This window comes from Galeopterus variegatus, unplaced genomic scaffold (assembly GCF_000696425.1).
Source record: "Galeopterus variegatus unplaced genomic scaffold, G_variegatus-3.0.2 Scaffold1061, whole genome shotgun sequence".
Lineage (NCBI taxonomy): Eukaryota > Metazoa > Chordata > Mammalia > Dermoptera > Cynocephalidae > Galeopterus > Galeopterus variegatus.
Window position 1 is genome coordinate 258,854 of NW_007727172.1, and position 12,691 is coordinate 271,544.

At 39.6% G+C, this 12,691-nt stretch overlaps 1 protein-coding gene across 3 annotated transcripts in view; it reads right to left on the minus strand.

Moving 5' to 3' along the window:
* The window catches only part of GRIA3 (glutamate receptor, ionotropic, AMPA 3), a 276,738-nt gene that overhangs the window by 145,309 nt on the left and 118,738 nt on the right, over positions 1 to 12,691 (minus strand). For all 3 annotated transcript variants that reach the window (XM_008574539.1, XM_008574541.1, XM_008574542.1), the window contains exon 4: positions 1,152 to 1,339. In XM_008574539.1, coding sequence (XP_008572761.1) covers positions 1,152 to 1,339 — 188 coding nt within the window. The remainder of the gene's footprint in view (positions 1 to 1,151; positions 1,340 to 12,691) is intronic.

Here is a 12,691-nt window from a genome sequence, read left to right on the forward strand (position 1 = left end):
CCTCCCTCCCTCCCTCCCTTCCTTCCTTCCTTCCTTCTTTCCTTTCTTCCTTCCTTCCTCTTTCCCAACCTCTCTCCCTCTTTCCCTCCCTCCCTTCTCTTAACTATTTATTTATGTATTTTTTTACATTTTCTTCTTATGGGGCATATTTGACAAATTATTAATATTTAATTTGCTATAAAACAGCTCTCCCAGGCAATGACTGTTCACTACAATTTCAGTCTCTGAAGCTGTTTTGGCCCCCTGGTACACTGGGATTGAATTAGAATGGAAACATTTTCCCTACACTTCTGTTTATGGTAGCATGGACATTTTGTTATGAACTGGCAAAGTGATACTTCTAAGGGAAATAATAAACGTTTACCACATTTCAATTGGACTCTTTACCCCAAACAGAGTATCCATCTGGCTTAGGTTGAAACACTTCTTCTAATATTTTTTAGTCTTAAATTTAAATATGTAAGTTTAACAATGAATACATTCAGGCCCACTGCATTGTGTTTTTCTCCCTAGTCTTATTCTTTTTCATTTTGTTCATGTTTTTAAAACCATGAACACTATTTTTCATATGCTATCTTACTTTAAAAAATGGTCTTAAGTTATACACACACGTTCTCTCTCTCTTTCTTGAATCACAGGGATAATCTGCAAAAATATCAACACATTCAAACTTGTTGAGTACTGCCCTGACACTCTGCCTACCCACAGTCATCAAGAATAGTGATGAGCTTTGAAAGGGTTTGGGAATAGTGCATATTTCAGCAACAAGGCTACTGAAGCAATAACCCTACCATTCTGTCCTGCCTAATCCCTTGTTTGTTCCCTGTTGGGAAGAAGGTATGGGAAAGGAAGGGGATTACTTTGAAATAGTCAGCTATCTATGAAACAGAGGTACGGAGGGGTGTGTTTATCTGATAGGTAGTATTAAATTGCAGAGACTTCCAGATTAATCATGGTATGCAATTTTCAACAGCTTAGACTTTTTCCTTTTTTTTCTGCAGCCACTGGAGAGGAAAAAACGATTAGAGAGACTATCAAAAACTGTTGGCACATTTAGTTTGTTGGCTACTTAATTTATTAGGAGATATGGGAACTGCCTCAGGTTGATGATTTAACATGTTGGCTGGAGGTGGAATAAATCTCAAAAGTACCTGTTCCAAAATTGTGTTAATCCTTTCGACTTCGCAGTCAATCAAATATCGCTTTTCCTGCCTCCTGTCCATTTCTTCAATGATGCGCCTGAATTCTTGGACGTCCTTTATGTTTCCCACAGACCTTGCTGTCACTTGCCAGTTGTTTTGCACTGCTGCTTCCATAATCGCTTGGAGGATGGAAAATCCTGAAGGTAGGAAAAATAGCTACAATGATATTTTTTCTTTTAAAAATCTCTCTGTAGGTATTAAAGATTCTACTGAGTTTCTATTCACAGTCCACAGGGTCCCTTTGAACCGTATCCATTGTGGAGAGCAGCCTTACTCATAAACTCAGTCTTAATCCTCCAGACGGTTGGCACATCCATTTTGTTTTACAGAAAAAAGGATTCTACAACTTGTGGGCCCCAGGCTAGGTGTTTATCAAGCCTCTACCTAAGAAACAGCAGCTGAATTATAGTACATAATTGTTTTTATTGACATGCATTATCAAAATATCTGTGGAATGAATGGCAAGAACTTCTTCCTTATATCTGGCTGCAATTTTTCCTATTACAGTTGAAGCTTATTTCTTTCATCTTCCATATAAGCATTCTTCAGAATTAGAAATAACTTTAGAAGAGATAGAGCCTCATTATAATATGGCTGATCCTTACATGAATGTGACTATCCAACAAGGTAAATTATGTCTCCTAACTAAAAATAACTCTACGAAACCTGACAAAGACAGTCTGTAACAAAGATAACATACTTGTCCCATGATCACAGCATTATGAAAAGGTTCAATCATATTAGGTCTTCCAGAGTTCTTCCCCTTTCTCACTTAAATTTACCAGGAATTCCTGGCTCCTTTTTGGTTAACTTACATCAGGCAACTATTAGCTACTAACACCCAGATCTATGATGAATGGGAAAGAGAAAAAGTTTGATGCTTGAGATTTGGGTAATCTTTTTGGAGTTAGGGTTTGAGAAGTTGGAAAGAATAGCATATCTAAAGTATGAAACACAAGAATAGCACAAAGGTATTCTATGTTCTGTTTTTTTTGAGTATTCATGTCTCTAACATTATATCACATCTGTTGTTTTGTTTTTAGTATGAATCCATAATCTGAGTATAATTTTTCAAGTGTAGATATCATTTTATTGGGATATTGTCAAAAGCAGCTCCCTTCTTCCCATAAATTTAAATAGCTTTTCATTTATATTCAGGTAATGACTAATGGGAGTGAGTGATAGGGAGGATTTGCAAGGCCAGAATGATCTGTGGCATAACAGTTTGACCATTGGAGGGGTAGAGAATGGAGAAATACTGTGCTGCCCTTTGAACACATTCCAGGTTCTGTGCTGTCTCAGTTTCACCCTGTAGTGTAAGTAGGCTACGGTTTGGAATCTTCTTCACTGTACCATAGAAAATGGTATTGACATTTGAAGAGCATGCTTCAGGGATATGGCAGTAGTGACTCAGCCGGTCATTACGACTCCTTTGTGTGCTGGGTGTACGCAGGAAGAAGATCGCAAATGAGACCCAAGCACTTGGTAATTTCCAAATGAGCAATTTCAGCACAGGAGCTCAAAATTACAGATCAGAGTAAATTACCATTGCTTTAAATGTTAATTCTTTTTCTTTTTAAACCAACCACACATGTTTATTTCTCAGATTTACATTTTGTGTAGGTTTTTGCTGTGCTCTCTGCTTTAGTGGGAGTTGAGGGCACATGGTGGGCCAAGGCATGGGATTAAGAAATAAACATAGGATGAAAGAGATTAAAGCATTTGAAAATCTTTCTTAAGTAGTGTACAATAAGGCCTCACTATTTTGAATCTCACTAATTAAGAATTTATGAAAATTCAGCAAGGACTGGGTTGAATTTTACTTCTGTGCTATTTATGAAGAAAGTATTGGTTGAATAATAATAGTAATGAAATTACACAGGGAGTCTTTGATATACTTAAAGTAAACTTTAAAAGGCTCTTTAGCAAAATACAGGTGTTCATGTATTGAGTCCAAATCTTCATTCTCATAAGCTCTATTAGTTGGTTCTATTTCACCATTGGGGATGACACAGAACAAGTTTAATACTTTTTCCATGTGGCAGTCCTTCACATTTTTTAAGGCAGTTAGCATGTAACTCTTTACCTTCTTTTCTTCATGTTAAAGATGTCCCAGTCCTTCAACTATTACTTTTATGACATGATAACAAGTTCCCTCACTGTTCTGTCTCCTATGGATAGTTGTCAATATTTTATTGATGCTAATAATTCAGATGTGATCTGACCAATGTGGATGACAATGGGATTATTGTTGCTTTGATGTGGGTTGTTATTTTAGCAGCCTAGGATTGCTAATATTTTAAAATATCCGAATTACATTGTTAATTAGTATCAAGCTTGGATTCAACTAGACATGTCAGTTCTTTCCATAAAACCTTGGCTCTGTTAACAACTTACCATCCGTGTATCAAGATTCTAACCTGCTTTAGTCTCTCTTTCTTTAATTGCTCATCCACTCCAGTCCCAATTTCTCCCCTATTCTCATGTTCATTCAAATCTGGAAAAATGGTCTCATCCACTTATTCAATATTATTATTGCTAGCTACTGAGGGTAACTGCATCTGTCTGTTCCTTTACTTGGCCTTTCTGGGTGATTCTTCCTGCCCCGCCACCCCTATGAAGCTTCTTTTACTGACTTCTCACTAATTTATCCAGAGATAAGAAGATTTAAATTCAAGGTAAATCAGTTACCAACGATGAAGAAAGTGGTTTGAAGAATTGCATCACAAACATTTAAAAATTCAAAATAAAACTGAATAAATAAATGATAGTAAATACACATGGAATACCACACTGCTGTTAAAATGACAGCTCAGGGCCGGCCCTGTGGCTCACTCGGGAGAGTGCAGCGCTGGTAGCACCGAGGCCACGGGTTCGGATCCTATATGGGGATGGCCGGTGCACTCACTGGCTGAGTGTGGTGCTGACCACACTGTGCTGAGGGTTGCAATCTCCTTACCGGTCAAAAAAAAAAAATGACAGCTCAATCTGTATATATCAACAAGGAAATATTTTTGCAATATGTGGAATATGTTATGTAATATGTAATAACAGAAAAACAAACTACAAAATAGTATTTATGGTGTAATTCCACTTTTTGTAAATAAGCAAATATATTTCTATATGTATATAAAAAATCTGAAGGATTGGCAAGTGTTGTCTCTGAGGTATAAGATTACCCAGAACTTCTACTTTCACTGTCATTTATTCATGTAATGTTTGATGCTTTTACAAGAAGCAGGTACTATTTTCTGTAAGCAAAAAAACAATAAAGATTAAAAAGAATGCCTCATGCTGTCCTTGCAGAGCACAAGCTCCTGAAAGACATGGGTGACAGATGAGCAGTCCTGCTGCCACAAATGAGAAGCCTTTTAATAAACACTGATTTTATAGATCTTTTTATACCTTTGATCTTTGAACCATATGAATGTATTACTGTTCAAAAATTAAACAGAAAAAGCACACTGATTTTTAATGGGGGTGTGTCTGGGGCCTCCTGGGCTATGAGCCTTACTCACATTTTCTGAGCAAGTCAGATCTATGGCTTAACACTGCAGTGTCTTTTATCATGCATCGTTTCTCTGTCTCTGCTTGAGCACGTGGCTGTGTACTCCAACCCAGGGGAGCGGGGAATGGTCACCTCAGTTCAGTACATGTCACTGAGCATTCTAAGAAAATATTTTATTTGTTTTCATACCTAATTTATTATAGTTTGTTCCAAGTTGCTGCTAACCAAAGAGAATAAATATGAGCTTGAGGAAAAAAAAAAAAAGAGAGAAGTTTGACTTGGGAGGCAGAGCAAAGCAGGCGTTGGTGCTTGTAGGAGGTGAGGACAGAACGTAATAAAGCCCTGGCTTTGTAAAAATAAGCCTGCTGTTTTAGCAGCTTCAGAATTGTCATCCACTCTGTGTGAGCTTTAACATGCCCAACTTTGCAACACTGAAAGCTACTTTTACTTGAGCATCAAATTCTCTCATCCTGATTGCAGACCACCTTCTTTTTCTTCCTCATTTTAGAGAATGCGAGTTACCATATAGGTAATTGATTGAATGCTAGATTACATCTGCGTTTGGCCAAAATAACACAGCAGCATGATAATAGAGGAGTAGCAAGGCAATTGTGGATGAAGAACTGGGCCACAGGTATGACCAACCTAATCTTACTGGACTGGCTGTTGAACTACTCTTGGCAAACAAGGAAAGCATCCTGGTAAAGGGTAGTGTAGTGGACACTGTGCTGGACCACCCAGATCCTCCTTCAGCAACAAAAGACTTATTAATTCAGCTGCTGGGAAAGTTGTTGGCAGAAGAGAGCTGCCTGACTTAAGGTTATTCCCCTTTTCCAGGAAAGCCTGCATTCAGTGACTGGTTCCCACAGAACGTAAAGGCACAAGTCGCTCACCCCCAGTAGGATAACTCTAAAGGGTCATCCCAGCTTCACAGTTCCCTGAGGGGTAGGCTGAGGCCTTGTTATGACTGTACCACAGCCCATCATCTCCTTTTGCCCAAACCTGCATCCTTATCTTTCTCCCACAAGTGTTGATAATGAGAGTACTCCCCAGCGCACTCCTTACATGCAAACCTCCATTATCAGAGTCTGCTCCCAGGGGATTCAATCTGTGACTGTTAGGTTGACCTCATGACAGGGATGGCAGCAGATACCAAAAGATCTCAAGTCTACAATTGTCAAAATCATTTTCACAGGGGGAAAGAGGTCCAGTATTTTGTTCAATGTACAAACAAAATGAAAAACCACTCCATGCTGAACAAATTCAGTATTTGATTTGAATACACAGAAGAACAATAAACAGGATATTGACATATGGAGACTGGTAATGAAGACACCCAAGAAAATATAGGTGAGGATACTTTTCTTCTTCTGCTTTGCATTTCCCAGCAGGAGTTATCACCACCTGTTGTCACTTGTGAACCTGTATCAGATCTCTCAAAGTCATACCATCTGTACTTCCAACATGGTCTCTAGCAGTCCCCAGAAACGACGGGAGTCTCTGATATTGACAAAAGGGCTTCACATGAGTTTTGACATTTATAGCAATCTGTGCTTGGCCGGGATTCTCAGAGGGTTTGTCACAAGGCCTGAAAGGGTTTACTGACCCTCTGGAAATGCTCTAGAGTGGCAAGTTGGTCTTTCCCAGAGGGTAATTCAGTATTTGTCCAGTGGCCTGTGCTAGCAACTGCTTTTTCAATATTTTCAGGTTGACAAAGAGAGGCTCAAACTGGCCCATGAGAACTCTTGTGGCCTGTAATTATCAGACATAGAATCACAGTGTTACAAACTAGAAGGATTCTTAAAGATGACTCAGAGAGGTAGGGTACAATTTTTAAAGCTGTGTAACTCTTTTTTCAAATGAAATTTTCATGGATGCCCAACATATGAGACATAAAAGTGAAGCTGCCCTGGTTTGGAGCAGTGATTAGAGAAAAGTGATTTGCCCCAGATCACACAGCTTTGGAGTCAGAAGCAAGACTAGAACCTAAATGAGCAGGGCCAGAGCTAGGGTGAAGCAGGTGAAGCACCTAAGGCACAAAATTTCAGAAGACACTTTCTCAGCCTCACTTGCTTCACACTAGTCCTGACCTGTGAACAAGTCTTTTGACTTCCAATTTAGTGCTCTTTCATGTACGTCATGCTGTCCAGACTACTTTATAGGTCTCATTTCAGGATGACCCTTGACAACGTGGTGAAGTGGACAGAGCTTGTCTCTTTGTCTGCCCTTTCATCTTCTCTTTTTGATGCCAAACAAGATCTTGATATTCCCTGTCTACCCAGTACCCCAACTAGATCTATCACCACCATTTCCAGCTTTTTCTTTCCTCCTTCCCAACATCAATACTCCCCTGACTTTGCCTGATTATCTCAGCACCCTGCCCTTTTCCGGGTGCTAGCATAAGAATGGCCAACGGCCTAACGTGTTACCCTTCCAGCTAACACAGTTGCATTTTAGCAGTGACCTTGATACAGTGAGTTTGGAAGGAAAGGAAAAGGGGATGTTGAACATTGTTTTGGAGTCTGCCTATCTTATGAGGTCATTCACATGATGAATGTGAAAATTGGTGATGTGTTTTATGATCTTATGGCACTTAACAAATGAACAGCTGGTAGCTTGTGGGTATGTCAGGAGTGAATGGAGTGAGAGAGCAGTGGTGGGACAGGTCCCCCGAGGGTCAGTGTCCATCCTGCCTGTGTTGCTAAACTGAATTCAGCTGAAGAAAGCATTACTCTCTTTTTCTGTCTTCATCTGCCTCTGTGGTTTTCAGCACTGGTTGCACATTATAGTCACCTAGGGAGCTATAAAAAATTGATGGCCACGCTCCACCCTGGAGCGATAAAATCAAAATCTCTGAGAGTGATTCCTGGGCTTTGTTTTGTTTTATTTTAAACTCTCTGGGAGACTCTCATGTACAGCTGGATTTGAGAACCACTGACCTATTCTAAGGGTTACCCAATACAAATGTGGCATACAGAAGCAGACCTCTTTCCTTGGGTGTCCTTCATGACTGGCAGAGGGTTTTGGGTGAGAAAGACATGATTCAAGAAGGCCTATGCACCACCTAGAAATCAGTAAACAAAGACACAGAGGCAAGAAGGGAGGACTCAGGCCATGGTTATAAATAGCCTTTTCCTGTGGTAGATGAGGAATCTGGGAACATTCAGTATGTGGGAAGCAGACCCTAATGTACTCAAAGCACTTTACATATGTCTTTCTCCTTCTGAGATAGCATTTGTGTTTTTCTCTCTAAGTTTAAAATTAATATGTGTTCATTTTGGACATTTGGGAAAACGCTACAAGTGTAAAAAATGAAATAAAAAGTATGGTGACTCTATCCCTCTTTCCATCCTATTTTATGTACATTTACTTTACACTTTTTATTTTAGCAAAATGGATTGTACTATTTGTACCTGCCTTTAAACAATCTAGTATTATATCATGAACATGTTCTTATGCTATTAAATGTTTTCAAATATGATTTTTTTTTCCTTTTTTGTCTTTTTTTTTTACTGACCGGTAACGGGATTGCAACCCTCGGTGTCGCGCCCGTACCGGGGACTGGCAACGGGATTGCAACCCTTGGTGTTGCGCCCGCACCTCGCACAACCAGTGAGCGGGAACCGGTCTCCACATGGGATCCGAACCCTCGGCGGGAGCACCGCCGCGCTCCCAAGCGGCGCACTCTCCAGTGTGCCACCGGGCCCGGCCCCAAATATGATTTTTAATGGCTACATAATATTCCATCCTTTAGACATACTGCTATTTATTTAACCATTCCCCAACATGAACATTTCAATTGTTTCGAATCTCTCCTAATTAAGAATCATGCTGTGATGATGACACTTATACAACATCCCTAGTTATTTCCATAAGATAGATGTCTACCAGTAGGAATATTGGGCCAAATGATTATGAACATTTTTAAGTCTCTTGATACATATTGCCAAACTGCCCTCCAGAAAGGTTGTCCCACTTCATGTTCTCATCAGAAGAATACGAGAGTACTTTTCTCTGTGCCCCATTGCCAACATTGAACAATATATTTGCCCATTTGGTAGATAAATAAAAAGGATTCTCTTTTTGTTACCAATAAAGATTAGTAAAGTTAATGACTTTTCTTCATTATTTGTCCAAGTTTATTTCTTATTTCGAGTATAGCCTGTTTATCTACATTTCTGGTGATGTTAATGTCTTTCTGGGCAGAGCCCGTGGCGCACTCGGGAGAGTGCAGCACTGGGAGCGCAGCAGCGCTCCCGCCGCGGGTTCGGATCCTATATAGGGATGACCGGTGTGCTCACAGCGCTCACTGGCTGAGCGTGGTGTGGCCAGTCTCAAAAAGGACAAAAAAAAAAAAAAGTCTTTCTTATTGATTTATAAGAGCCTTTATATGTTGTGATTAAGTGTCTGTAATATACGTCATATATATTTTAATCCAAATTATTTGACTTTTAATGTCATTTGTGATACTTATGATGAACAGATGTTTAATATTTATATGAAATTAATATTCTTGTTCATCAAAAAAGTCATGTGAGATGGAAGGAGGCAAATGAAAACTGCTCTTCTTCTCTTATTCTAGTGCTCACCTGGACTTTAAACTCAAACCTTATGCAAATCACTTTCTCCATTTCTTGCAACTTCTTTGGTCTCCATGGAATTTCAGATGAATTTCTCTTGCATATTGCCTTGGGTTGAATGTCTCCCCAAAACTTAACTCCCACTGTAACTGTTGAGGGTGGGAAATCCTATTATAGTAATCGAAAGGTAGGACCTTGAAGAGGTGATTAGATTGTAGAACCATGCTGTAGTGAATGGATTAATAATGGTGGTCAGAGGCATGGTTCTGAGGGCTTTAAAAGGGGAGTGAATGAGGCAGTTGGTCTCTCTCTTGCTCTCTCTGCTCCACCATTTTTGCAATGTGATACTCTGCCGTCACTGTCATCACCACCAAGACTCTCTTCACATTTGCTCCCTGGACTTTGGACTTCCCAGTCTCAGAAACTGTAAGCAATAAATTTTATTTTCTTTATAAATCACCTGGTTTCAAGTATTTTGTTATAAACAACAGAAATGGATTAATACACATATTGTGGTAAGATAAGGGAATGGGGAAGCTAAATATGGGGTATGAAGGTGGTTTCTGAGACAGAAGTGAAGAGTGGAAAAATAGAGGCAGAGGAAAGAGAGAGAGGATGAGCCCAGTTCAGTTATTTTCTGTTATATTTCGCCATATCTAAGGAACCTGATCTACAAAAATATGAACTCAGAGCCAATACTTCAGAGTATGATTATTCACATTACAAAGTGTACTTTCCTTTAAAAATAATTCATGGAAAGATTCCCATAACACATTTGAATCCACATTTTGTTGTTTTGTTTTTGGTTGTTTTTGTTTTAGCTTGATTTAAACACTTTTGTTTTCCATCAAAATCAATATAGTGATTGTCTAAATTTGAGATGCTAATGCTGAAACTGCTCTGTATGTGAGGAGCTTAAGATGGGAAGATCAAGAACCCTCTGTGTTTGCATATGGATGTCAGTCTGCGAATTTTATGAAACAGGATCAAAACAAATATTCACCCACATCCAGCCCAATTTACCCTTAGCAAATTAAGATTTCCCTGAGGCCTTCATTCCTCATAATTGTATTTGTTTTTTTTTTTCATTAATTAAGAATTGACCCTCTGCAAATCTTCTTCTTTGCAGCTGCATTATTAGAATGGGTCCTTGGCTAATTTGTGAACCAAAGGTGTCTCCAGTTTCCCAATTCTGTGTCCTTTTTCTCTCCCTCAATAGAAATCCTCCCTCAATTCAAATCAAACTCTTTACTTATACTAGACTGTCCATGACTGATAACAGCTTCAATTGTGACCTCCTTCCATGAAGAATTTATGTTTTAAAATTAGAATCAAAGACTTAAAGGGGCAAACTCTAATGGAAAAATTGTAGGCAACAGTAAGTGATAGAGTTTTATTTGGCAACTTGAGGTATTCCTGATATCCCAATATCTCACTTGAGAAGGCAACTACTGACTACTCATCAAGTTTAAGGTTGGCTCTAAAGCTGGCAGTGTATGTAATCCTGCCTTTTCTGTTTTTCTCTTTCATCCTGTTCTTCATTATGAACTTTCTCTCCCTGCTGTTGAATTATGTAGCTCAGTTCTCTTCATCATAAGCTGAGAAAATATGCCCAAATAGATATGTCAGTTTTGTTGAGTGAAAGTAAACTTGCTTTGCATTGTCAGCTGAAAGGAAATTTAGGAGACCATCTGGAGTAGATTTGCTTAACGTCTGGGAAAAGCAGAATAGGCAAGTCTCTGATCCTCAACCACACAAGGTCTGATATATAAAAAAAACATAAAAACAACTGGAAGCGACTGGGGTTTGGATTAATGGGGATACTACAATGCTTGGGCATAATTTCTTCATGTTTCTGTTTGGTATCTAGATAATTGTCCTGGGATAGACTGCCTGCAATGCAAACTCACAGAGGGCAGGAGTCATTTCAAAGCTGCTCTGAGGACTGTTGAGCACTTAATAGATGTCATGTGATGATTGATCATGTCCATTAATAGTGTTTCTCACATAACATTTCTTCACTTGGCTTCTTAATCCTCTTGAAGTCAGTAATTTCAGGCGCAGACCACGTGCCCGAGTCTCCCAGCCAAGCAAGTGGTGATGGCCTGGGTGTTAGCAAGCACTTTATGGGTACTTGGTGGAGAGAGCTGGCCATAGATTTCAACCAGAGAATGCACTTGCCAGCTCTAGTTGGGTGGTAATAGGGTGAAGGCCTTATGCAATAAGTTGGAGGAAGGAGGGCTACCAGTCAGCCACAGTACAAATCTTTCCAGGTCCAATATATTCCAAATGGAACTTAGTGACCCCAAATAGGGAGATGACTATTTACCCTGCAGGGGATGAACTTTGATGAAGTTCCCATAAGTGGCTATATTTTGCATTGAGTATCCACATCCTGGGCTTCCCTTTGTGCACAGTAGTTCACATTGTGGCCCATGCCTATGGATTAGCAAAGTGAACTGTCTCAGGTGGGACTTGAACTCAGAAATTCTGTGCTTGAGTTCTGCTAAGCAAAAGGCTTCTCATCAGGAAAGGGATTTATCTGGTGACATTCTTTGGCATTCTCAAGTTTTAGAAAGCAGGTCAAGACAAACCTCCTAACATTTCTGAGCTTTTGAGGTGAAGGATCAATGATGGCTATCAGCAAGAAGGAAAGGGGGTAGGAAATAGGGGTGAATTTACACCAAAGATGAAAAGGGTCTGCATCTGATTGCAAAGGACTGTGGCCTACTTTGCCTGCTGTGCCTGCCAGAAATGCTGAGACGTCTTGATCCTAATACTATTGGAGGGCTGTCAAAGACAATATTAAGGGCAAGCTCTTGCCTAGAGGATATGGAGGGGCCAAAGATACAGTCCTGAGGACAACAGAAAACAAGCTTTTCCCTTGAGGAAAAAAAAAAAAAAGCTCCCATTTGACTTAATACTGTGGTCTAAAACCTGCTTGGGAAACACCCAAAGTGGAATGTGCAAAGCTCACAAGGTAAGTATTTTCAGTGCCCTCCCACACTAAGAAAACCCATAAAGTCATCCTCAAGATCAACTCACTTTGATTAATTGTTTTCTTTCAATTGACTTTTTCCAATGGGGATATGAGAATGGATTTAGCAGTATGGAGGAGGTTAGAGGCTAATGTTCATTTTGTCCAGGCCTTGGGCTCCAGAAAGAGTGGCTGAATCTTGCCTGAATTGCAGAGAAGTCAGTCTGTTTGAGGTGGCCAGAGTTCTTCCAAGTTTCTTAGAATTCTTAAATATGAGAGCCAGAATTAGTGATGGCCCCAGTTTCTTCATTGTACAAATGAGAAACTGAAGACCAGAGAGTGAAAATGGTTTACCCAATGATAGATCCCAAACTTGACCATGACCACAACCCTCGTCTTGTTTTAACTTTCAATATTAATGTAA